This window comes from Salvelinus fontinalis, chromosome 4 (genome assembly GCF_029448725.1).
Source record: "Salvelinus fontinalis isolate EN_2023a chromosome 4, ASM2944872v1, whole genome shotgun sequence".
Lineage (NCBI taxonomy): Eukaryota > Metazoa > Chordata > Actinopteri > Salmoniformes > Salmonidae > Salvelinus > Salvelinus fontinalis.
Window position 1 is genome coordinate 31,715,432 of NC_074668.1, and position 26,677 is coordinate 31,742,108.

The 26,677-nt window shown below is 40.3% G+C and overlaps 2 protein-coding genes and 1 pseudogene across 3 annotated transcripts; all 3 read left to right on the plus strand.

Annotated features, from left to right (window-relative positions):
- The first annotated feature begins 1,383 nt into the window (after positions 1-1,383).
- On the plus strand, positions 1,384-11,967 carry LOC129853531 (beta-centractin-like). 2 transcript variants are annotated; one of them, XM_055919667.1, is made up of 11 exons: positions 1,384-1,554; positions 4,149-4,213; positions 5,410-5,485; positions 5,667-5,792; positions 6,040-6,164; positions 6,377-6,593; positions 9,847-9,939; positions 10,068-10,242; positions 10,373-10,434; positions 10,586-10,626; positions 10,714-11,967. In XM_055919667.1, exons 1-11 carry the CDS (start codon positions 1,396-1,398, stop codon positions 10,814-10,816), a joined length of 1,242 nt encoding a protein of 413 aa, XP_055775642.1. In that variant the 5' UTR covers positions 1,384-1,395; the 3' UTR covers positions 10,817-11,967. The 2 variants fall into 2 exon arrangements, with proteins under 2 accessions (XP_055775642.1, XP_055775643.1); XM_055919668.1 differs by lacking the exon at positions 1,384-1,554 and adding an exon at positions 2,354-2,432.
- A 1,310-nt stretch (positions 11,968-13,277) lies between these two features.
- Positions 13,278-18,849, plus strand: LOC129853532 (BTB/POZ domain-containing protein KCTD9). The gene is made up of 12 exons (XM_055919669.1): positions 13,278-13,633; positions 14,258-14,379; positions 14,482-14,525; positions 14,621-14,717; positions 14,849-14,907; positions 15,011-15,139; positions 15,293-15,360; positions 15,468-15,563; positions 15,664-15,813; positions 15,922-16,027; positions 16,120-16,253; positions 16,486-18,849. The coding sequence occupies exons 1-12, from the start codon at positions 13,586-13,588 to the stop codon at positions 16,600-16,602; spliced, it is 1,170 nt and encodes a 389-aa protein (XP_055775644.1). The 5' UTR covers positions 13,278-13,585; the 3' UTR covers positions 16,603-18,849.
- Positions 18,850-24,611: 5,762 nt separating this feature from the next.
- On the plus strand, positions 24,612-26,282 carry LOC129852850 (ankyrin repeat domain-containing protein 39-like; annotated as a pseudogene).
- The last annotated feature ends 395 nt before the right edge of the window (positions 26,283-26,677 follow it).

Sequence of the window (26,677 nt, forward strand, 5' to 3'; positions counted from 1 at the left end):
ACTGATAATGTTTCCATCTACATGGTAAAGAAAGGTCTCAGTCACCATAATGAGAAATAATACACAAATCGAGTAAATAAAATAAACAGGTGAATTGCAACAACTTTTGTCGTAATATTATCTAATCTTATTGTTATCAATTTGTTGGATAAAACATTTACAAGATAGCATGTTTTACTAGTGATTAATTAAAAGTTGTTAGATCTGGCCACCGGTGCCCTTTCATACATCATTAGGGGCATGCCACATCTAACGGTGGGTGGTAAGTCAAATTGTGGTTGGTAAGTCAAATAGTTCTGGGGCGTTCTGGGGAAACAATTATCTCTAGGCCAAGGTTCATTTAGGTCATTGAGACGAGGTTACATTCTCCCACTGTAGATGGTGTTAAAACACCATAACATGAAGAAAGAGGTTTCAGACAAGGACATTTCTGTCTGTGTGAAAGTCTTGAGATTGGTTTAGCAGACATCTCATTAGTGATAGGGTGCCCACCAAAGGGTACAGATACTCTCTCTTACTGTACTAACTGCTCTGGTGGCTGGCTGTATAATCACAGAGAAAATGAGATCCATCTCATTACTTTTTACATGAAGTGGTTGAAAGGAAAAGCAGGTCGAGTGCATTGGTCCATGCAAAATGTGAAGAGTAGAAATAATAACTTATGTAAAGTAAATTGAATCTGTCAGTCATACTAAAAGACCATAACCAATGCCATTTGGACTCTTGATATAGCCTGTTTTAGCGAATGTTTCTTACAGTTCTTAATACTCTCCTCTAAAATCTCAAAGTAGGCTTATATTGTTTGACAACATAATGGCCTGAATGATACATCTGCAAGTCAGAAAAGTGAAACATTCCATTTGTAGTCTTGCTTATGTTGCCAGAAGAAAGAATGGCACTCTACAGTAACTGTGGGAAGACACTATCCTAATTGTAAAGTCCCACATTCCACGTTATTTCAGTGCCATCTGGTGGTGCTGTAGCCTAATCGAAACATAGATTTTTGCAGATTTGTCACAGATTTTTTTCAATTTGTATGGAGATATCAGATAAAATAACATTTTTATTGTGTCAGTCATAACTGGTAAATGCATGGTTTGAACACATTTACATTTTGAGTTAGAATTAACTAATCTATTGACATAAATTCTAGTAACATGATGTACAAAGAGCTGACCTTCCTTTAATATTTTGAAGTGTATAATAATAAGAACGTCTGGTCACAGTCTATCTAAAAGAAGTTACTCAGACCAAAATGTTTTTCAACGTTTTGCAACGTTGTGGTCGTACGTTCCGTTGTAGCGTCAACGTCAACGTTTCACTTCCAATGGCTTGCGATTGGCTTGTGGGGCTGTACGTCGATTAGCTATTATAGTTGAGAAGCTCGATACGTACATGTTCTTTCTTCAGCGTTGCGCTTTTCCACCGCTGAACACCAACAGACGATATTACGTTTTAGCTAGGAAAACAGGATTCATAAACGAGTGGATAGCTCGTTGTATCACAATGGAGTCCTACGATATAATAGCAAATCAGCCTGTGGTGATTGATAATGTAAGTGGTTAACGTTAGCTAGCTCGCAAACATAATTTGTAAATATAGCTAGCTGACGTTAGTAAAAAATAAATGCATCACTCGCTTACGTTAGTCTGCGGTTCAATGTGGTCGTTGTCTTGTTTATACCCGTTAACTAGCTAGCTAACACTAGGTTGCTAGCAAGCTGTTTAACGTAAACTAGCTAACGTTACATTGACATTTTAGTAATTTAGCAGACGCTCTTATCAAATGGCTAGCTATATTATCCGTGCTCTTAATCCAGAACGATGTAGCCACCGCTACAATTAGATAACTAAGGTTAGCCAGGTGGGTTTTAGTGGATGAGTGGGACAACCACACATTTCAGTCATATAGCTACTGTAGTACTATAATTTAGCTAAGTAGCTACATTTACCTCAATAAACTTGCTAGCTAACGTTAGTATCAGCAGAGTCAGTGTTAGTAGGGGAAAAAACGGTTATTTTGCAAACAATTTCATTTGCTAGTTACAAAAATATAAACGTAACATGCAACAATTTCAAAGATTTTACTGAGTTAGTTCCTATAAGGAAATCAGTCAGTTGAAATAAATTCATTAGACCCTAATCTATTGATTTCACCTGACTTGGAACACATATTTGCATCTGTTAGTCACAGATACCTTAAACAACCAAAAAAAAAGTAGGGGCGTGGATTAGAATACCTGTCAGTATCTGGTGTGACCAAGCGACACATCTCCTTCGCAGAGTTGATCAGGCTGATTGTGGCCTATGGAATGTTGTCCCACTCCTCTACAATGACTGAATTAAGTTTCTGGATATTGGCTGGAACTGGAGCAAGCTGTTGTACATATCGATCCAGAGCATGCCAAACTTGCTCAATGGGTGACATGTTTGGTGAGTATGCAGGCCATGGAAGAACTGGGACATTTTCAGCTTCCAGCAATTGTGTACAGATCCTTACGACAAGGGGCCGAGCATTATCAGGCTGAAACATGAGGTAATGGCGGCAGATGAATGGCACAATAATGGGCCTCAGGATCTTGTCATGGTATTGCTGTCGAGAAAATGCAATCGTGTTCATTGTCTGTAGCTTATGTCTGCCCATATCATAACCCCAACGCCACCATGGGGCACTCTGTTCACAACGTTGACATCAGCAAACCGCTCGCCAACACGATGACATACACTCTGCCATCTGCCCGGTACAGTTGAAACCACGAAGAGCCCACTTTTCCAGCATGCCAGTGGCAGTTGAAGGTGAGCATTTGCCCACCGAAGTCGGTCACAACACCGAACTGCATTCAGGTCAAGAACCTTGTGAGGACGATGTGCTTCCCTTAGGTTGTGCAATTCTAAGGTTGTGCAGACCCACAGTTTCATCAGCTGTCCGGGTGGCTGGTCTCAGACGATCCCGCAGTTTAAAAAGCTGGATGTGGGCTGGCGTGGTTACACGTACTGAAAAATTCTCTAAAACAACGTTAGAGGAAGCTTGTTGTAATTTAATGTTAATTTCTCTATCTGGCAACAGCTCTGGTGGACATTCCTGCAGTCAGCATGCCAATTGCATCCTCACTCAACATGAAACATTTGTAACATTGTGTTGTGTGACTACTCTACATTTTAGTGGCCTTTTATTGTCCCCAGCACAAGGTGCACCTACATATGTAATGATCATTCTGTTTAATCAGATTCTTGATATGCCACACATGTCAGGTGGATGAATTATTTTGGCGAATTAGAAAGTCTCACTGACAGGGATGTAAAACAAATTTGTTGCAATTTGAGCTAAATTAGTTTTTTGTGCATATGGAACATTTCTGGGGTATTTTATTTCAGCTCATGAAACATGGGACCAACAATTGTTACGTTTATATTTTTGTTCTGTGTAGATGAGGTAAATTAGCTAAAGCCAGAGAGAGAAATATTTGCTGAAGCCTCGTTTTGCTCATCAGTCAGTCAGTAATTTAGTCTCGCCAGCTAGCTAAAATCTACCATAGCAGTTGGGAATGTGGGTGGTAACCAAGCTAACCTATAACTAACAGTTAGCTAACGGACGGTTGCATCCCCGACCCATCCTCATCCCTATGCTAACTAGGGAAAGCTCAGTCTAAAACATTAGCTATTATCTTGCTTGTCAGGGTGAGCTAGCTAGCTATCTAGCCAGCTATAATTAAGACGTGAGCAATGAAAGAAAGGACATAAATGAGGAAATTAGTTAATGCTCGTGGATAATTAGCTCATCATCTAGGTTAGATTATTATCAGTTTCCGCTTCAGGCTACTTGAAATCAGCATCATTGGGAAATTAAAGAAAGCGTCATTTACTTATGCATCATTGTGTTACTGACTGTAGTCAAGCATTCGAGTACAATAATTGTGATGAACAACAAGGAAAATTATATTTTTTACTTCTGATATTGGGGTCTGATACAGTAGTTTATAGGATGCCTGCGTGCTGGTGTTTTCCCCTCAGCACTGTCTCATGACATCACTATACAAACAAGATGAACAGATGGTGTCAGAGCCACCCTCGGCCTCTATAATAAATTAGTTAATTTATGTAGCTAGCTTGCAAGGGGCCACATTTTGATTTTCTTACTTTCTCTTTCAGGGCTCTGGTGTTGTTAAAGCTGGTTTTGCAGGAGACCAGATCCCCAAATACTGCTTTCCAAACTAGTAAGATCACACACCTTCAGCCATCTCAATGCTATAATATTAAATACCTACAGTGTCTTCAGAAAGTATTCACATCCTTGACTTTTTCCACATTTTGTTACAGCCTGAATTTGAAATTGATTAAATGTAGATTTTTTTTGTCATGGGCTTTTACATACCATAAATCACCCTAATGTCAAAGTGGAATTATGTTTTTAGACATTTTTACAAATTAAATTTAAAATGAAAAGCTGAAATGTCTTGAGTCAATAAGTATTCAACCCCTTTGTTATGGCAAGCCTAAGTAAGTTCAGGAGTAAAATTGTTTTAACAAGTCCCATAATACACGAAGTTGCATGAAAACATGTTGTGTTTAACATGATTTTTGAATGACTACCTCATCTCTGTACCACATATACAGATAATTGTAAGTTCCCTCACTCGAGTAGTGAATTTCAAACACAGATTCAACCGCAAAGACCAGGGAGGTTTCCCTGTGCCTTGCAAAGAAGGCAACCTATTGGTAAAATTTCAATAAAACACACGTTGAATGTCTTTGAGCATGGTGAAGTTATAAATTACACTTTGGATGGTGTATCAATACACCCGGTCGCCTACAAAGATACAGGCGTCCTTCCTAACTCAGTTGCCAGAGATCTCACCATGAGGCCAATGGTGACTTTTTAAAACAGTTAGAGTTTCATTGCTGTGGTAGGAGAACTGAAGATGGCTCAACAACATTGTAGTTACTCCACATAACTAACCTAATTGGAAGAGAAGGAAGCCTGTACAGAATAAAAATAATTAAAAACATGCGTCCTGTTTGCAACAGAATGTGGCAAAGTGTTATGTTTGGGGCAAATCCAATACAACATTTTCAAGCATAGTGGTTGCTGCGTCAAATGGTTAAGGACTGGGGAGTTAAGGATTAAAACAGAATGCCAAAATCCTAGAGGAAAACCTGGTTGTCTGCTTTCCACCAGACACTAGGAGATGAATTCACCGTACAGCAGCACAATAACCTCAAAGACAAGGCCACATCCCCACTGGAGTTGCTTACCAAGAAGACAGTGAATTAAATCTGATTGAAAATCTATTGCAAAACTTGAGAATAAGTCAAGGGGTATTCATATTTTCTCAAGGCCCTGTAATGCATTTTACTGAAATGCTTTGATTAAATAAAAGTATGTAATATAATCCATGTCTTTACCTTTTAGTGTGGGTCGTCCAAAGCATGTTCGGGTGATGGCAGGTGCGCTGGAGGGAGATCTCTTCATCGGCCCAAAAGCAGAGGTATGTACAGTGGTTTACTAAGACCGATGCACATGGCCCTGTTGTGTAACTCATAATTATGGCTAATGGGCTTCATGGTGTATGCTTATATTTAGACCGTTGTGACACTGAAGCGGTATTTTTAAACAATAATATAGTTATGGCCATTATTCCCAACCTGTTGATCTCCATGTGGTTGTAGGAACACAGGGGACTCCTGTCTGTGCGGTACCCTATGGAGCATGGTATTGTTAAGGACTGGAATGACATGGAGCGCATCTGGCAATATGTGTATTCTAAGGAGCAACTACAGACCTTCTCAGAAGAGGTATTTTTCTCTCGTTTCTGTGACACACACATTCGGGGTACTTTTAATTAGATCATGAGACGTTGTAAGTAAGCATTTCACTCTATAGTCTACACCTGTTGTATTTGGCGTATGTGACAAATAACATTTTATTTGAGATGTTTTTTTTCTCTCAGGGTTTCTTGAAAGGTGAATATGAATGTGGGGTTTTGTTTGGAACTGTTTAACTGCATTGACTTTCTTTTCCATCTCTCCTAATGTTCTTTAGCATCCTGTGCTTTTAACAGAGGCCCCCTTGAACCCAAGTAAAAACCGTGAGCGTGCAGCAGAGGTGTTCTTTGAGACCTTCAATGTACCAGCGCTCTTCATCTCCATGCAGGCAGTATTAAGCTTGTAAGTTTCTGTCCTCTGTAGCTAGCTATCTTTTCTCGTTTGCCAGGGTAATGTTGGACATACCAGAACATTACCAAATGTATTCTCCAGAGGAGGAAAATCCAGGCTAAAATGGCATGTATAATGCATTAGTAACTAGAGATATGACAATGATGTAATAATCATTAGCATAATCAGTGGAACAGTTTTGAATATCTCTTTGGATATTGCAGATATGCCACAGGGCGGACAACAGGAGTGGTGCTGGATGCTGGTGATGGGGTAACCCATGCTGTGCCCATCTATGAAGGCTTTGCCATCCCTCACTCTATCATGCGGGTGGACATTGCTGGGCGGGATGTCTCACGCTACCTACGCCTGCTACTGCGCAAGGAAGGCTATGACTTCCACACTTCAGCTGAGTTTGAGGTTGTGCGGACTATCAAAGAGGTATGGATGGGGAGATTGTGTTACATTTTTGATGGGATAAAATGTGAAAATTCTAGTCAAATAGTTTTAATCTTCTGGGGCTGTCAAAGTTGATGTGTTAATAATGCGTGACATGTTTATTGGCGTACATTTTGTTTATTCCATTCATTGCGAGACCATTTCTTCACCACCTTGAAGTTTTAAGTGCACCTGTTTCCACACAGATCTTTTTAAGCGGAACACGGCTACAGCAAAGATGGTACAGTTGATGCTTGCGCATTTATGTTGCTATGCCTCTAACCAAAATCATGTAAAACTTATTCTCAATAATACCAGAGCTATTTTATTTTTTTCTGTTGCGGATTCGTGTGCATATCATGGGCCGTTTTAAACTACTTCTGAGCTGCTATTTTTTGGGTTTGATAACAAACAACATTGTTTAGCTAGCTAGTCATGTTACCTTGCTAGCTAGCAACCTGAACTTGACCAATGCACATATGTGGATGGCACAGGAAGAACTGAAGAGGAATATGCTACTCAAAACGATGCTTCAAAGGTAGACTGCATATGCAAGAGGTGTGTGTGTGTGAGAGAGGTCTGAATCTCAAACCGAACACTTGGCCCTTAACCCCTTTATTGAGAACCACTTGCTGTTGTGTTCGATAGTCAACACTCGAGTCTGCAAGTGTTTTGGCCAAAATGAGCATGTTGACAATGCGCACTCGATGTCCCAACTGCCACTTGTCAATATTTAAACTCCATTTCCGAGCATTGTCTCCCGCGACCTGTCTTGTAGTATGACTCACTTGCTATGAAACACGGACCTGGGGCAGACAGACACTCCCTCCTGTTCTCCTTGTTCACCCATGTCTGCATGGCCACGCTCGTCTCCTACTCAATGATCAACTCAACGACACAATAGTGGTAGGCCTAATTACCAACAATGACGAGACAGGCTATAGGGAGGAGGTGAGAGCCCTGGTGGAGTTGTATAACCTCTCCCTCAACGTCAATGAAACGAAGGAGCTGATTGTGGATGACAGGAAACAGCAGAGAGAGCACGTCCCCATCCACATTGACTGGGCCGCAATGGAGAAGGTCAAAAGCTTAAAGTTTCTCAGCGTGCACACAACCTCAAATGGTCCCTTGAGATCAGCACCTTTTCAATCTCAGGAGGCTGAAGGAATTTGGCCTGACCTTTTAAGACCCTCAAACTTCTACAGCTGCACCATTGAGGGCATCCTGTCGGGCTGTATCACAGCCTGGTACTGCAATTGCACCGTCCTCAACCACAGGGCTCTCCAGAGGGTGGTGCAGTCAGCCCAACTCATCACTGGGGGCACACTGCCTGCCCTTCAGGACATCTACAGCTCCCGGTGTCACAGGAAGATCAAGGACCTCACCCACCTATGCCACGGCCTGTTCACCCCGCTACAATCTAGAATAGGGTTCCCTAACTGCCGGGCCGAATTTGGCCCTCGGGTGGTTTTATTTGGACCCCCAAGTTTTATGAGCAAAATAATATATACTATATACACTACCTGTCAAACGTTTTAGTACACCTACTCATTCCAGGGTTTTTCTTTATTTTTACTATTTTCTACATTGTAGAATAATAGTGAAGACATCAAAACTATGAAATAACACATGGAATCATGTAGTAACCAAAAAAGTGTTAAACAAATCAAATTATATTTTTTATTTGAGATTCTTCAAATAGCCACCCTTTGCCTTGATGACAGCTTTGCACACTCTTGGCATACAGTGAATGTTGTGTTTATGGTGGAAATGCTATTAATACATTGATGTACATCATGTTGTTTCTGTCCCTTACAGGCATAAGGGACATAGCATAGCTATGATTGTAACTGATTGCACTGCTTTTTAAATCAAGAAATTAGAGGTTGGCCGATTATGATTTTTCAACGCCAATACCGATTAATTGGTCTATTTTATTTCTATATATATATATGTATGTGTGTGTGTGTATCTGTGTGTGTATATATAATATAAAAATTGTGTGTGTAATAATGACAATTACAACAATACTGAATGAACAATGAACCCTTTTATTTTAACATAATATAATACATAAAATCTATTTAGTCTCAAATAAATAATGAAACATGTTCAATTTGGTTTAAATAATGCAAAAACAGTGTTGGAGAAGAAAGTAAAAGTGCAGCATGTGTCATGTAAAAAAAGCTAACATTATGTTCCTGGCGCAGAACATGAGAACATAAGAAAGATGGTGGTTCAATATTCCCAGTTAAGAAGTTTTAGGTTGTAGTTATTATAGGAATTATGACACGTCAACTATTTCTCTCTCTACCATTTGTATTTCATATTCCTTTGACTATTGGATGTTCTTATAGGCACTTTAGTATTGCCAGCCTAATCTCGGGAGTTGATAGGCTTGAAGTCATAAGCAGCAATGTGCCTCAAGCATTGCTAAGAGCTGCTGGCAAAGGCAGTAAAGTGCTGTTTGAATGAATGCTTACGAGCCTGCTGCTGCCTACCACAGTCAGACTGCTCTATCAAATCATAGACTTAATTATAATATAATAAACACAGAAATACGAGCCTTTGGTCATTAATATGGTCAAATCCGGAAACTATCATTTCGAAAACAAAACGTTTATTCTTTCAGTGAAATACGGAGCCGTTCCGTATTTTATCGAACGGGTGGCAACCCTAAGTCTAAATAGTGCTGTTACATTGCACAACCTTCAATGTTATGTCATAATTATGTAAAATTCTGGCAAATTAGTTCACAACGAGTCAGGCGGCCCAAACTGTTGCATATACCCTGACTCTGCTTGCACTGAACGCAAGAGGACAAGCTAATTCACCTAGTAATATCATCAACCATGTGTAGTTAACTAGTGATTATGTGAAGATTTATTTGTTTTTTATAAGTTTAATGCTAGCTAGTAACTTACCTTGGCTCCTTGCAGCCACAAGGTCCTTTTGACGCTGCACTCGCGTAACGTGGTCAGCTTGTCACGCAGTTACCTTGTGGATTGCAATGTAATCAGCGTCCAAAAAGGCTGATTACCGATTGTTATGAAAACTTGAAATCGGCCATGTTGATTAATTAATCGGTCAACCTCTAGAAGAAATCTTTCAGTAGGGCCAAATTCAGAAATTGTGATTTAACTTGTTTGACAACCCCTACAATCTTCACAAGACACTCTGTTAGTACTGTTATTTAGATTTTGGATTCAACCTTTGTCCTTGACATCTGTCACTTTTATCTTGTTTACCTCTGCAGAGAGCATGCTACCTATCTCTGAACCCACAGAAAGATGAGACCTTGGAGACGGAGAAGGCACAGTACACTCTTCCTGATGGCAGCACATTGGATGTGAGTCATTTTAGATGCATTCGCAACATGTATTGTTCTGAAAGTTGTTCAATATTAGTATTTTGACATGATCACGTAAACTTTTGTATTTATACCAAAGTATTGACAGCTTGTTGTACCCTGTGTAGATTGGCCCTGCTCGATTCCGAGCCCCAGAGCTTCTTTTCCGTCCAGACCTGATAGGGGACGAGAGTGAAGGAATCCACGAGGTTCTGGCTTTTGCCATTCAGAAGTCAGACATGGACCTGCGACGTACACTCTTTTCCAACATTGTCCTCTCTGGGGGCTCCACTCTCCTCAAAGGTATTCATTAGAATTCTTTCCCACCAATTACATATTGAGGACTGGCAAACAACAAACGTTTCACTCCACTCCTTAAGCATTGGCTAATTGTCTTCATCTGTCCTTGTTTTACATGTTTTCCTTCCCAAAGGTTTTGGTGATCGATTGTTAAGTGAAGTGAAAAAGTTGGCACCCAAAGATGTGAAAATAAAGGTATTTGCTGCCTTAACCTTGGACTCGTTTACATATGTATGAGCAGCAATTTCAATGTCTTAAATGTTTTTTGTTGGTTCAACAATTATCATCCATTTCTGAACTAGTTGTGCTGTGTCAGTCCATTTATTTCCCTGTTTTACTCTGTTAGATCTCTGCACCCCAAGAACGACTCTACTCCACGTGGATAGGGTAAGTAACATCATGTGATCAGCCACAGACTAAACAGATTAGTCTCCGTTTCCAGAGTTATGATCCTCTCTTGTTGCATGCTTGAAGGGGCTCCATCCTTGCGTCACTGGACACCTTCAAGAAGATGTGGGTGTCAAAGAAGGAGTATGAGGAAGACCGAGCACGTGCCATCCATCGGAAGACCTTCTGAAGAGGTGGGCGGTGCTCCTAATATGCCCAAAAACCTCTGGTTCAAGTCCACCAACTACTTCACTACACCCCCTTCCCCATTACCCCTATGATAAGGAGAGTTCATGGCTCCCTATGGCATGCGTTTTACAGACTCTCTTCCACACGCCAAATGATGGGGACACTGGCCAGGACTGGCAAAGTTTTGGGCAGCCATTACCAGACAGACCCAGAACCTGTACCAATGACAAGGCTTTAAGTTGCATCTCTTGATATTGTGGACTTTCCTTATTTTTAACATTTAAGGCAAACCTGCATTGCAGGATGCAAATTCTGTATTTATTCTACGATTTGTTATGCCCCATATGAAATGGATCATAAAATCCTTAAGTTAAATGGCAATGAAGGGGAACGTCCTGCTTTACTTTGATGTATAAATTCAATTAAGAAATGTGTTTTTACCTTTTGGGTTTTGTTACTGTGGCACATTAAACATAGTGTGCAAAGACACCTTTAAGAACTTCTTGTTATAAAGTTATTTCTTTATTTCCCACAGTCTGAATATCCATCAGCGTCTTTTCAACTTTCAAAACCAAGTTGATGTAAATTGTATTGAACATATTTGATCGGTTTATCACCTGGTGCCATTTAACTCAATGTTGTTAGGGAATTAAACATTAAGTCTTGAGTGGACCACATGAGTTAAAAGCACTTTCAGTGTTGTGCTGATGGAGAATATTCTGACTGAATTCATGTTCCAAACCTGTATGGTTTGCTAAACTTTTAAACTGGACCGAAGGTGACATGACAATGGGTCGGTTGTCATGCTTTTTCTGCCAGATGTTTGCAAGCTAAACAGAATTGTTATTAGTGACTATATTTTAGATCAAAATATGTATTGTGTTAGTTTCAAGGGTAACAGTTTGATCATATCCTGCTGGCATAACTCTCATAGGCAAATACTAACACTAATAACAGTATTGCTGAAATATAATTTTTTAATTGAGTTGTACATTGGAGTGTTGCTTGCACTTTAATTTTGTAAATTTAGTTACAATAAATGAGTGCACTCTGCTGGGATGTGATTATTTTTGTTATGCTGAATACATTAGCAATGCTGATGCAATGTGAGATTTTGATTAAAATGGCAAAATAATATACATTTGCACTACATTTGATTATCAGTTTCTTTGGTGTGGAAAAGTAAGTGGGATCTTTGGGGTGTCCAACTCTGACATTGCCACATTGAGGTTGAAATTTAAAACGGGTTAAATTAGGGGTAGGGTTAAGTGTAATGACGTCCCAAGGATTCCAAATTATCACCTTTGTGTTCCACCAAAGATTATGGATATACTGACAAGCCATGTCTCACCGCCCTAACAATTTGAGTCATTGTCCACAGTGGCACGACAGGTTGTCTAGTTCCCGCTTATCCTCTGGATTGGTGGATACATCTCATTATTGTAATCATTTTTTAAACACAAACTATATTTAAATCACAACTAGTTCTATAGCAGATTAGTAAAAATTGCCTTTTCCCCTTCAGATTACAACCTTTCAGTTATTTCAAAATGAAATCATCTCTAAAATATCCCTATTTTTGAAACAAGCCATAGAAAGCTGTTTGCAATTGCAATTTTATCCACCAGAAAAGACTAAACAAATATTAAAACAACTATTTAGGTTATACTCAAATATACTAATAGATTTTTTTTTAAAGTTATTTTTAGATTTTTAAAAAAATGGCATAATCTTTGTAAATTATATCAATAGAACTGGTGGAGTTGTCACATGCAGTTAACAAAATTATATGAAAATGTCTGCTCTAGAGACGGTATGGAACTTGTCTGTCAGCCCGGCATTAAATACCAAAATTGGCTAAAGATAATTGTGCTAAATAAAAATGTATGCTAGTTTAATTTAAGGACCAAAACATTGACAGCTGCACCATAGAGGTTTCAAAATAGTTGGAAGGAGATTTTCGATGCCAGAAAAAAAACGTGGGTTTTTTCCCATTTAAATTATACTAAATTCTTGCAACCAATAGAATGTTATATATAAGAGAGATACAACCATCCCAGCTCTGCAGATTTTCCTGCGAAGAGAGAGAATCATTCGATCACTAAAAACAAATATCATTGTTTGAATATTCGATGAGGGTTGTATCCAATGGGGATGCTATGCTACTAGCATAATTGTATGAATATGCATAGCCATCTCGTGACAACTCCGATATAAAGTGTTTTATGTCAAAGTTCCAGGGATGTCGCGTGTCCTATTTATATCAGTACACTCTTAACAACTTAAGCATTACGATAGTTATATTTGATCAAATAAATCTCACATGACAAATAAGCAATACATTTTTGTTGTTGACCAAATTCGACACTCATTGACCTCCGTACAAAAACTCCTTGCTTGGTGAGCGAAACAACGAAAAAACGCCACCTGCTGGGACTCTCTTCCTCTAAGTCTCTGGTACCAATGAGCGGGTGTGGATCGGGCTATACAAGAACGGTGTGACATAAATACTTAACCATATTCAAGAATGATGGCACGCATCAGCTTGTAAAACAAGTACACCCAATGTTGGCCCTTGATTGGCTCACCTACTTTCTGATTCAAAATTTGATTGGTTTGATTGTGAACCCCTAAGAAATATGTCCATTCCATTGGTAGGCTGGAGTTCAACGTTTCCTTCTTGCGTTTCGTCCCACTGTCAAATCTGCTAGCTAGCTGCTCCCGCTGTGATTCATTGTTCTGGGATTAGTATTTAAACGTGTTACAAAGAATGAGAAGAGTTACTCTTTTTGTGAACGGGACGTCCAAAAATGGCAAGGTGCGTACAGTTAGCTTAGCTATTGGGCTAACGATAGCTAACTGTAAGGTAAGACTGTCTATGTAATGTTAATGCGGCCCTTAGCTTTGATGCCACTAAGCGAGTTTGTAACAGCCAAATGTCCCAACAAACTCGCTTAGTTGCATCGAAGCTATGCGGCCCATATAATGTGTGTAACTAGTGTACATAGCTCAATAACGCTAGCTAGTTAATCTGAGGTTGTTTGGCATTGGGAACACGAACAAACGTAGCTATCGACTAACTCATTTCCTAGTTAGCTATCTGGCTACATTACAGGTAGACTCAGTAATATGACATTCAAAATGGGGCCATTTCCTTCTAACAGAAGTCAACAACAGTGTTTTCAAACAAACAACATTTAAACCTGCCACCCACAATTGCCTCGTCACAATGTTGGTATGTTTCAAGGAAGGGGCACATTTGGAAGAACTGGTGCCAGTCTTGGTAGTTTCTAACTTTGTTTTTGACATCTGTATATAAGCAGTCGTCCAGCTGTGTATCGTCATGTTATATTGCTGAGTCTACCTTTTAGTTTGCTAGCAAGAGAATGGATTTGCCCAAATAGGTATGTTTTGTGACAATAACTCTGTGTTCCTTCATTAGGTTGTAGCTGTGTATGGGACCTTGGCCGACCTGTTATCTGTAGCAAGCAATAAGTTGGGAATCAAAGCCTGTAATTTATACAATGGAAAAGGTGGTCTTATAGATGACATAGCGCTCATCAGGTAGTGTACGTTTCCTTCAACACTTTGTAGTTTCATGTCTTTGGAATGTCCTTACTCCAGCCAATATTACATATTAATTTCTCTACTATTCCTTTATTATAGGGATGATGATGTTTTGTATGTCTCAGAGGGAGACCCCTTTGTTGGTGAGTTTGTCCTCTAATTCTTTCCTAGTCTTTTCCAACCATTTGGTTCTGAAGAATGAGGTGGTGAGTTATCCCTCTGAATAATGTTATCTTAGACCCACAGAATGATGTCAGGACTACAGACGGCCTGCCTAGGGCACACACAGATTGGCTGACCCTTAATATTGGGGGGCGTCTCTTCACCACCACACGGTAAGCAATGGAGGAGTTGTTTCAATGTTCTATGAATATCGAAAGTCACATAGGAATCTCTCTGTTAATATTATTGCCATCTACTTTCTTTGGTTACTTTTTTTCCTCACAAACTATGGTCCTTTTTACAGCAGTACCTTGGTCAGCAAGGAGCCAGAGAGCATGCTTGCTCACATGTTCCGGGAGAAGGGTAAACAATAATGAAGTTTGTCACATCTAACACTGCTGACCTTATACATTAGACCTTTTCTGTTGTGATTTACCCATAATTATGGCCTATCTTTGCTCTGCAGATGTATGGGGTAACAAGCAGGATGAACGTGGGGCTTACCTGATTGACCGCAGCCCAGAATACTTTGAGCCTATTCTTAATTACCTGCGACATGGCCAGCTCATTATCAATGAAGGTATCAATTTACTTGGTAAGTATGGCATTTACAGGTGACGTTTATTATCTTTATTCTACGATAAAGCTCACAGATGAATGATATCACTTCAGTTGTGCATGTTGACTACAGCATGAAATCTTGACAACATATATTTGCTCTGATTAGTAAATCTAATCTGTTTTTCAGGGGTTTTGGAGGAGGCTCGATTCTTTGGAATTGAGCAGCTGGCTGATCAGTTGGAAGTAGCAATAAAGGTGACGAACTCATGGCCATATGGATGACAAGCAAGCTCCATATTTCAAATTATTCATTCAATTTTGTCACAGCATATTGATCCATGTCACCACATGCTTTTCTCCAGAATAACCAGCCACCTGAGGACCACTCTCCCATCTCTCGCAAGGAGTTTGTTCGGTTTCTGCTGGCTACACCCACCAAATCAGAGCTCCGCTGTCAGGTAAAACCACATTTTCCACAAGGACAACGCACTGCTGAACATTCGATGCAGTGTACCTAACATGTGACCATGACAAATAATACCTCTCTCCATCCAAAAGGGACTTAATTTCAGTGGTGCTGATCTCTCTCGCCTCGACTTGCGCTACATCAACTTCAAGATGGCCAACCTGAGTCGCTGCAACCTGACACATGCCAACCTATGTTGTTCAAACCTGGAGCGGGCTGACCTCTCTGGGGCCAACCTTGATGTAAACCCATTAGCTCCTTCATTAGCTTATGAAACCTACATGTTACAGCGTGTCAACATTTGAAAAATTAACAGTATATTGAGGGGACTAATTTTCTTTCTGTTTTAGGGTGCTAACTTGCAGGGTGTAAAAATGCTCTGTTCAAATGCTGAGGGGGCGTCTCTCAAAGGATGTAATTTTGAAGACCCGTCTGGTCTAAAGGCGAACTTGGAGGGTAAACTTTAATTTATTTGTATTATGAGAAATAAGGAACTGGTAACACTTATATAACCTCTGGTGTTGAACCTCTAATGTATGTCTTATTAGGTGCCAATCTAAAAGGTGTTGACATGGAGGGAAGTCAGATGACTGGAATTAATCTGCGTGTGGCCACTCTAAAAAATGCTAAACTGAAGAACTGTAACCTACGGGGTGCCACTTTGGCAGGAACTGATCTTGAGGTAAGCAGAAGGTATTTAAGTGGATTAAATTTGAGACTAAAAGGTCAAGTAAATCTGAAACAAATGGAATCAGACAGCTCTTATAATAATTAAAGTTTTTTCAGATAACATAAAGTAGCATCCATCTTAAGAACAGTGTTACAGTTTTATTACTGACATTTAAGGTTATTGCAAAGAATATTGATTGTGGTTAGTACCAAGAATACTGACAGTTTTGTTTTACTCATCACAGAATTGTGATCTGTCTGGCTGTGACCTACAAGAGGCCAACTTGAGAGGGTCCAATGTGAAGGGGGCCATTTTTGAAGAGATGCTGACTGCATTGCACATGTCTCAGAGTGTCAGATGACTCCCCTGCACATTCCACCTGGATTCAGGCTGGTTAATCTCATGAATGCCTGGCAACGATGTTATTATGCCAGCAAATCCCACCCACCCCTACTATCAAGCTTCCTGGACCCTTATGCAATACATGCATTTTATGCACATCCCTGGCATCCCACATCCCTTCCACCTGATATACTAGCTTTAAATCTCTTGCACTAGAGCACATCCAGGGTTATCTGTTTCTGTTATATAGTGGAATATTTTAAATGTCTGACTGTCTTTTTTTTCCCAAACCAAAATATTGAATGTTCTTTATGTATGTTTACTATTATATCTGGATTCAATCCTAACTTATTATTATTTTTATGATTTCTAGATGTGTGTTTTCTAGATTATTTAATGTCTGTAAATCAAAGATTATCAAACTATAAGTGCATGAAAGTAAAAAAGGGCCTCAATCAAGACTGTGGTAAAGCATAAATGGGAGATGACATTGTGTGACTGTACATTCTTATCAATGTACTTAAAGTTCCAGATATGCTTTATGATTAGGATGTTTATTTTCTAAGTCAAAGCCATACCGTAGCATGGTGAAAATGGCAAAAATAATTTGCTGTTATTGCACCACACAATTATGCTGTGGAATTAATTTTTCATATAAGACTGTGGGTGTTGAACTGTATTCAACAGAATTTCAAGTATGCAATGTACTCTTTCCTTGCTGCCTGTCGTTTTTGGTGTTCTCCGTGAATCTACCTCCTTATTTTCTACCCCTGTCTGATATCTAGTTGCATGCATTTCACTGTAGTTTTGGCTCTTGTGTGAAATTCATCATATCCAAATATTATCAAAGTGAATGTGTGTTTTAATTGTGTTACTGTCATGTTCAAGCTTGTGTAGCACTTAGTTGTATAACACTCCCCTCAAGGAGACCACAACCAATGAACAGGGCATATCATTCAGTCATGTCTTGAAATTTTGCTTTGCACAAATGTCTAAATGGTATGTTTTGGTCAGTAACTTCAGTTTTACTCACTCATAGGACACCAAGTTAAATGTGCTTGTAACATAATGTATTTCAAATCTAGTGCTTCCAAAACATTATTAGGATAGCAAAATGTTATCACTGCTGGACTGTGATTGTTACAATCTCAGTTCTTTTAGAACAATGTCTGCATGTTTAAAGACTGCATATTCTCTGGCTGTAGCTGAAAGAGTTTGAGATGCAATATTCTCTCTATACTCTATTTCACAGTAGGTAGGTACTCATCTGTCATGATAATGAACACAACCATAAAGAATATTGCACCTTGAGTGTGGAGATTGTCAATATCAGAACCTTGAAGGAACAATGGTTATTTATTTTGATATAACATTGTATTCAAGAAATATTGGATGAAAGTTCTTTAAATATCGGGTGTGTTTCTCTCTTTTCCCTGTCTATAATTATTGCACTCAACCACAAAAATGTAATTAAAAAAATTACTGTAATTTTTTTTTAAAGTATCTGTAATGAATTACTTGTGCAAATTAAATAATGGTATCTTTTCACTAACTTTCCAAAATAACTGCCCTGTGCCTAATTAATTTCATTGTTGCTGCTGTAAAAGTGCACAGTCATACCTGTATTTTAGGCTTTTAAAAGGCTCTTTGGGTTCCTGAAGTGGAGATACTTAGTGCTGCTCTGCAATATATGTTTGAGTGGATCCTTTTTTCTTTAATTACACTTTTTTGTGACCTCTGGTGAAGTGATGGGACTAAGGGGCCAATAAAACCTCAGACACATTAACTGCTCAGAGTAAGGCTGACTATTTGAAGAATAGAAGACAAACATTTCCGGTTGCTGCTGCTCTTGGTGGTGGAACTACTATCAACATTGGTCCTTATCCAATGATGGGAGGGATGTTCCTATAGTTGCATAGTAAATTCTAGCTAAATGACAATTCTACAGATGGCTGAAGATGGAGTTTGTTTGGCTGTGATGTCTCACCTCATGCCAAAATGTACAGACTAAGGGAATTTGTGAGTGACATTTACAATTTTGCAAATAGGGCAGTTTCCCTTCAAGAAGCTACCCAGAAGTTGAAAAGAAATGGAAATTGTGTTGGTAGTTACTTTTTTCATTGATGTGTTTTTTTTCTCAAGGTTTTATCCAAATTGTAAACTATATTTTTAATTTAGTTTTTTTGTAGGCAACCCTCGCTGACAGAAAGTGGACTCAAAAATATATTGCAAATGTATGCTAACGCTAATAAAAATTGCAGTGCCATCACTGTGTTTTGTGGTGGTCTTTGTTGGTGGTTTGCATATTACGGGGTGTGGCTTTAAAATAGTAGAAAAACACCCATTCAAATTTCTGTAGAGCACGGTGTCAAAACAAAAGTGCCAACCAATGACTGCGAGTATGTGTTACGTTGTCAACTCTTGTAGTAAACCTTGATTTAGAAATGTCGACAGAATGGCTTTTATGGCATTTGTTTATTATGTTGTGTTTGTTAAAGACCATTATCTTCGAGTACAGAATTTACAAGTAATTAGCAAGCTAAATAGCTAAACTCGAGCAGTTACTTTGAGGAGCACGTTAACGTTTGCAGACAAGCGTCCTGTTTGGCTAACAGCTGGGTTAGCTGTAGCTAACCACATTAGCTAGCTAGCTACACTGTATATACAAAAGTATGTGGACACCCCTTCAAATTAGTGGATTCGGCTATGACAGCAGGTGTATAAAATTGAGCACACAGCCATGCAATCTCCATAGACAAACATTTGCATTAGAATGGCCTCACTGAAGAGCTAAGTGACTTTCAACGTGGTACCGTCATTGGATGCCGTCTTTCTGCCCTGCTAGAGATGCCCCGGGCAACTTTAGGTGTTGTTATTTTGAAGTGGAAACATCTAGGAGCAACAACAGCTCAGCTGCAAAGTGGTAGGCCACACAAGCTCACAGAACGGGAGTGCTGAAGCACGTAGCGCGTAAAAATCTGACCTCAGTTGCAACACTCACCCCCGAATTACAAATTGTATCTGGAAGCAATGTCAGTACAATAACTGTTGGTAGCTTCATGAAATTGATTTCCATGTCCGAGCAGCCACACAACAGTCTAAAATCACTATGCCCAATGCCAAGCGTCAGCTGGAGTGGTGTAAAGCTATTGGACTCTAGACCAGCAGAAAAGTGTTCTCTGGAGTGATGAATCATGCTTCACTACCTGGCAGTCCGATGGACAAATCTGGGTTTGGCGGATGCCAGGAGAACACTACCTGCACCAATGCAAAGTGCCAACTTGAAGTTTGGTGGAGGAGAAATAATGGCCTGGGGCTGTTTTTCATGGTTTGGGCTAGGCCCCTTAATTCAAGTGAAGGGAAATCTTAATGCTACAGCATGCAATAACATTCTTCAACTTTGTGGCAACAATTTGGGGAAGGCCCTTTCCTGTTTCAGCATGACAATTCCCCCGTGCACAAAGGGAGGTCCATACAGAAATGGTTTGTTGAGATCTGTGTAGGAGAACTTGACTGGCCTGCACTGAGCTCTGACCTCAACCCCATCGAACACCTTTGGGATGAATTGAAACGCTGACTGCGAGTTAGGCCTAATCACACAAAACATCAGTGCCCGACCTCAGTAATGTTCTTGTGGCTGAATGGAAGCAAGTCCCCGCTGCAATGTTCCAACATCTAATGGAAAGCCTTCCCAGAAGAGTGAAGGCTGAAAATAAGAGCAAAGAGGGGGGACCAACTCTATATTAATGCCCATGACTTCGGAATGAGATGTTCACATAGTTTTTTGTCAGTGTAGTGTAGCTAACCTACACTAATTACCTAGGGATAGTAAGCAGTGGGTCTTGGAAGCCTACTGAGTGAGTGCAATGTATTCCTCTAGCTTCATGCAAGCATTACAAACTTCGGCAGACATCGAGATGAGAAGAAATACCACAATTGTTTTTCAAATGCGTTTTCTTTGACAAGAACATAAACAACTGCACTGCAATGTCGTCTGGAGGCCATCAATGTGGGTGCTTTGTCTACCAACTTGCGTCCCCCAGTAAGTGGGAAAAGGGGATACCTAATCAGTTGTACAACTGAATGCATTCAACTGAAATGTGTCTTTCGCATTTAACCCAACCCCTCTGAATCAGAGAGGTGCGGGGGGCTGCCATAATTGACATCCACGTCTTCGGCGCCCGGGGAACAGTGGGTTAACTGCCTTGCTCAGGGGTAGAACGATAGATTTTTACCTTGCCAACTCCGGGATTCGATTTGAACTGGAACTACTTCCTTGTGTTCTGAAAGGACACCCTGTGGTGGTTGCTACCGGCCTAAAATCCAGCACCTAAATGTTTTCTATCACTTTTTGTTGGTCCTTCGAATTCATAAACAACCCATATTTTCAATTATAATGGACTAGCTAAAAAAACATTTCCACTGCATTTCAGCCCTGCCACAAAAGGACCAGCTGACATCATGTCAGTAATTCTCTTGTTAACACAGGTGTGAGTGTTGACAAGGACAAGGCTGGAGATCACTCTGTCATGCTGATTGAGTTCGAATAATAGACTGGAAGCTTCAAAAGGAGAGTGGTGCTTGTAATGATTGTTCTTCCTCTCAAACATGGTTACCTGCAAGGAAACACGTGCCGTCATCATTGCTTTGCATAAAAAGGGCTTCACAGGCAAGGATATTGCTGCCAGTAAGATTGCACCTAAATCAAACATTTATCGGATCATCAAGAACTTCAAGGTGAGCGGTTCAATTGTTGTGAAGAAGGCTTCAGGGCACCCAAGAAAGTCCAGCAAGCGCCAGGACCGTCTCCTAAAGTTGATTCAGCTGCAGGATCGGGGCACCACCAGTACAGAGCTTGCTCAGGAATAGCAGCAGGCAGGTGTGAGTGCATCTGCACGCACAGTGAGGCGAAGACTTTTGGAGGATGGCCTGGTGTCAAGAAGGGCAGCAAAGAAGCCACTTCTCTCCAGGAAAAACATCAGGGACAGACTGATATTCTGCAAAAGGTACAGGGATTGGACTGCTGAGGACTGGGGTAGTCATTTTCTGATGAATCCCCTTTCCGATTGTTTGGGGCATCCGGAAAAAAGCTTGTCCGGAGAAGACAAGGTGAGCGCTACCATCAGTCCTGTGTCATGCCAACAGTAAAGCATCCTGAAACCATTCATGTGTGGGGTTGCTTCTCAGCCAAAGGAGTGGGCTCACTCACAATTTTGCCTAAGAACACAGCCATGAATAAAGAATGGTACCAACACATCCTCCGAGAGCAACTTCTCCCAACCATCCAGGAACAGTTTGGTGTCGAACAATGCCTTTTCCAGCATGATGGAGCACCTTGCCATAAGGCAAAAGTGATAACCAATTGGCTCGGGGAACAAAACATCGATATTTTGGGTCTATGGCCAGGAAATCCCATTGAGAACTTGTGGTCAATCCTCAAGACGGGTGGACAAACAAAACCCCACAAATTCTGACAAACTCCAAGCATTGATCATGCAAGAATGGGCTACCATCAGTCAGGATGTGGCCCAGAAGTTAATTGACAGCATGCCAGGGCGGATTGCAGAGGTCTTGAAAAAGAAGGGTCAACACTGCAAATATTGACTCTGCATCAACTTCATGTAATTGTCAATAAAAGCCTTTGACACTTATGAAATGCTTGTAATTATTCTTCACTATTCCATAGTAACATCTGACAAAAATATCTGAAGACACTGAAGCAGCAAACTTTGTGGAAATTAATATTTGTGTCATTCTCAACTTTTGACTCAGCCTTGAAACAATTGAGACATGGCTCAAAGTGGAGGAGAGATTGACTTCATCACTACTTGTTTTTGTAAGAAGTGTTGACATGCTGAATGCACCGAGGTGTCTGTTTAAACTACTGTACTAGCACACAGCTCGGACACCACTAGACATGCCACCAAAGTTCTCTTCACAATCCCCAAGTCAAGAACAGACAAGAGAAGGCGCACAGTACTAAATAGAGCCATTGCTACATGTAACTCTATTCCACATCAGGTAACTGATGCAAGCAGTAGAATCAGATTTAGAAAACAGATAAAAACACACCTTATGGAACAGCAAGGACTGTGAATAGACACACACACAGGCACAGACATACTCTACACATGACAAAAACACGCACCCTACATACACCTACACATGGATATGTATTGTAGATATGTGAAAGTAGAGTAGTGGCCTGAGGGAACACACTTAATGTATTGTGTAAAGTGTTATGAAATGTAATGTCATGATATTTTAAATTGTATATAACTGTTGCTGGACTCCAGGAAGAGTAGCATTTTTAAAAATTATTACTATTATTTATATATTTTTTACCTTTATTTAATATTGGCAAGTCAGTTAAGAACAAATTCTTATTTGCAATGACGGCCTACCAAAAAGCAAAAGGCCTCCTGCAGGGACGGGGGCTGGGATTAAAAATATAGGACAAAACACACATCACGACAAGAGAGACCACAACACTACATAAAGGGAGACCTAAGACAACAACATAGCATGGCAGCAACACATGACAACACAGCATGGTAGCACCAAACATGGTACAAACATTATTGGGCACAGACAGACAACAGCACAAAGGAAATAAGTTAGAGACAACAATACATCACACGAGGCAGTCACAACTGTCAGTAAAAGTGTCCATGATTGAGTCTTTGAATGAAGAGATGGAGATAAAACTGTCCAGTTTGAGTGTTTTTTGCAGCTCGTTCCAGTCACTAGCTGCAGCGAACTGAAAAGAGGAGCGACCCAGGGATGTGTGTGCTTTGGGGACCTTTAACAGAATGTGACTCTGTAATCTAGCATGGGTAGGATGGTCATCTGAATCGGTTAGTTTGGCAGCTGGGGTGAAAGAGGAGCGATTACGAAACCAAGTCTAGATTTAACCTTAGCCTGCAGCTTTGATATGTGCTGAGAGAAGGACAGTGTACTGTCTAGCCATACTCACACGTACTTGTATGAGGTGACTACCTCAAGCTCTAAATCCTCAGAGGTAGTAATCACACCAGTGGGGAGAGGGGCATTCTTCTTACCAAACCACATAACCTTTGTGTTGGAGGTGTTCAGAACAGGGTTAAGGTCAGAGAACACTAAGTGTTGGACACTAAGAAAGCTTTGTTGAAGAGCATTTAACACAAAATCCAGGGATGGGACAGCTGAGTATAAGACTGTATCATCTGCATATAAATGGGTGAGAGATGTAAATTGAGAAGAGTGTGGGACCTAGGATCGAGCCGAATAAATACAAATACAAATAAACTTTGATTAGACTTTTATACAACACATATAGAAGTGTAATGAAGACCCGGTGCCAGAACAAATCAGTTGGATGGGCATTTCATTTCCATCGATGGGCCCTTTTTTCACGGGACCTCCAATGTTTGCACGGCTTGCCCGTTCACACATTTTTAAATGGGTGGAATTGTAAAGACCATAGGCATCTTGTGAGTTTCAAGCTTGGAGAAGCTTGCAATTTATCCAACCATTTCTACCGATCTGCGTGCCAGTTATGATTATTTATGCGCATTTTCGTGGAACAGTTTCATTTCAATAATAACGTTTTTGTTTCTCAAAATCATTGTCACGTGGTTAATCATACAAATCTGAAGTAAAATGATACAAATCTAAAAGTTTAAATTAAACTATGAGGAGAGAACTAGCTTCTGCCATATGGACACATTTATACACTGTGATACATTGGCGGCTAAAGAAATAAGAGCAAAGAACTCAGAGATAGCCTATAGGCAAATGCAGCAGCCAATGGTGACCCATCATTCAAGGCAGATGGGGCAGAGCCCCACATTTTAATTTGCAAACAATGTAAAAAAAATTATCATTGAGTTAATAAAGCCACATACAAAATTGGTCTCTTTTTTGTTTTCTTGAGTAAGGCAGCTTCAAAATTCAGGTGTTTTAGCCTAGCTCGGTGCTTTTTGTCGTGGTGTGGCAGCCAGTGGAAAATACGGAGCGTAGGGGTTGGTAATGTTCTCTAGCTGCGCCATGATTGCCTCAATGTTCTGTCACTCATTGGGAAACTATGTCACCACGACATCTACAGGTAGAGCTTGAAAATTCAAGCCCCTTGGGTGCTGCCATAGAGTTACATTAGAAGTGCCCATCCAAGAAGGCTCAAAGTCAATTGGCCACAGATCAAATGATGTCAAATCACATTATATATACAGTAGCTTTGATTGGATTGATCATGTTAACGTTATACTTCCATCATGAATCAAATCGACAATACACTGGCAAATCCTTTTCAATTTCTGTCATATGAAGATAAATAATGAAGAGAAATTATAGATAAAACTTATCAGTGCTCATTGGCCATTGGACATAAATATTACACTACAAGTTGGAAATCGCAAATTCAACAATGAGTGGTTAGGAAGGAATCAGTGGCTATACTGCAAGTATTGCAAAGCAATCACCAGCCTGCTATTCAGTGGAGCGGGTGTGTTGTCCAAGTCTGGGTTTAAGGGTCTCTTTTCCAAGCTTAAAAGGATAAACATTCAACATTGGCCATGCTGTCAAACCAGCATGACTTCTGCTGCGCTCAAAACAACTCGAAAGTCGTAACTGGGAAATCTGACTTCAGTGAGTTCAAGACAACTGGGAACTCAGAACTGGGAAATCTCAGACTTCAGTGAGTTCAAGACAACTGGGAACTCGGAAAAAACAAGCTCCAACTGGGAAAATACGTTTTGCACGGTCATCCAACTCGGAATTGCAAGTCGGGAACCTGGGCCTCTTTCTAGAGCTCCGACCTGAAGATCATCCCTGCTGTAGTGACTGAAATGTGAGTGATTTTACAGGTACCGGTAACTGGTCTGCTGCAATGGATGGAGACTTGGAGCGGGTCAAATCACTTGTCCAGAAGGGTACAGAACCTAACCTAAGAGATTCAGCTAATTACACTGCTCTGGTGAGGATGTGGCTCCCTAGGCTAGAATGATCATTGTAACCTATAATACTTTTATAACACAGGAATGAGTTGACCTGATCCTCCTAACTATCAGTGGTATGGTTGTGATTTATTTCAGCACTATGCCAGTCGCAGTCGGCATGAGTCTGTATGTAAGTTCCTTCTGTGGGGCGGGGCATGTGCCAACCCTCAGACGCCGGGTGGGGTCACTCCTCTCCACCGATCAGCCTACTGTGGACATCCAGCTGTTGCATCACCATGGGGCAGATCCCCAGCTATGTGATTATGATGGATCCTCTCCATTACATAAGGTGCAGTACTAGTCAAAAAAAGAAATTAATACATTTTAGTCCTTTAGCAGACAGTCTTATACAGAGCAATTTACAGTAGTGAGTGCATGCATTTCTGGTCACCCATGGGAATCAAACCCTCAACCCCGGTGTTGCAAGCACTGTGCTCTATCAACTGAGCCACACAGGACCACGATCACGCAACACAAAAACTGCAATTCAAAAACAATAATTGCAACATTTGTTGTAAGGCAATACTGTAATTATATCACACACAATGGTGTGTCTTTTGTGTATTTACAAATGGAGCAGGCTGCAGAGCAGGGCCATGAAGAGGTATGCAGACTGCTTTTCCAGTGCTGTCCCTCCCTCTGGAGCCATGCAAACAAGTTCTAGGTACCTTACCAGCTAGCACCAGATGGACTTCTGAAGGAGCTCCTGGAACACCCACAATAACACCGGGACACCGAGCTCAACAAATTAGCCATCTGGTTTACTAGCAGCTTATCAGTGAGACATTCACTTTTGTGCAGCTGTTCTGTATTTGTTTTCTTGAGGTCCCCACCTAAACTGCCTGGCATGAGATTGATTTTATCAGGTGTAGTTCTTTCTCAACCAGCAGGGGAAGCAAGTCTACCAGAAATTGGTTTACTTTGTGAACTAGCTATTTTTGCATGTTCACAGAGTGCCATGGCATCAGTGGTGGAAAAAGTACTCAATTGCCATACTTGAGTAAAAGTATAGATACCTTAATAGAAAATGACTCAAAAAAAGTGAAAGTCACCCAGTAAAATACTGCTTGAGTAAAAGTCCACAAGTATTTGGTTTTAAATATACTTAAGTATCAAAAG

Excerpts from the sequence above, each read along its gene's own strand:
- LOC129853531 (XM_055919667.1), top strand. The coding sequence starts at position 1,396 with ATGTTCTTTCTTCAGCGTTGCGCTTTTCCACCGCTGAACACCAACAGA. Across the intron at positions 6,594-9,846 it reads TTGTGCGGACTATCAAAGAG|AGAGCATGCTACCTATCTCT; the intron begins GTATGGATGGGG and ends TTACCTCTGCAG. Across the intron at positions 9,940-10,067 it reads CTGATGGCAGCACATTGGAT|ATTGGCCCTGCTCGATTCCG; the intron begins GTGAGTCATTTT and ends TACCCTGTGTAG.
- LOC129853532 (XM_055919669.1), top strand. The coding sequence starts at position 13,586 with ATGAGAAGAGTTACTCTTTTTGTGAACGGGACGTCCAAAAATGGCAAG. Across the intron at positions 15,140-15,292 it reads TGAAGGTATCAATTTACTTG|GGGTTTTGGAGGAGGCTCGA; the intron begins GTAAGTATGGCA and ends TCTGTTTTTCAG. Across the intron at positions 15,564-15,663 it reads AATCAGAGCTCCGCTGTCAG|GGACTTAATTTCAGTGGTGC; the intron begins GTAAAACCACAT and ends TCCATCCAAAAG.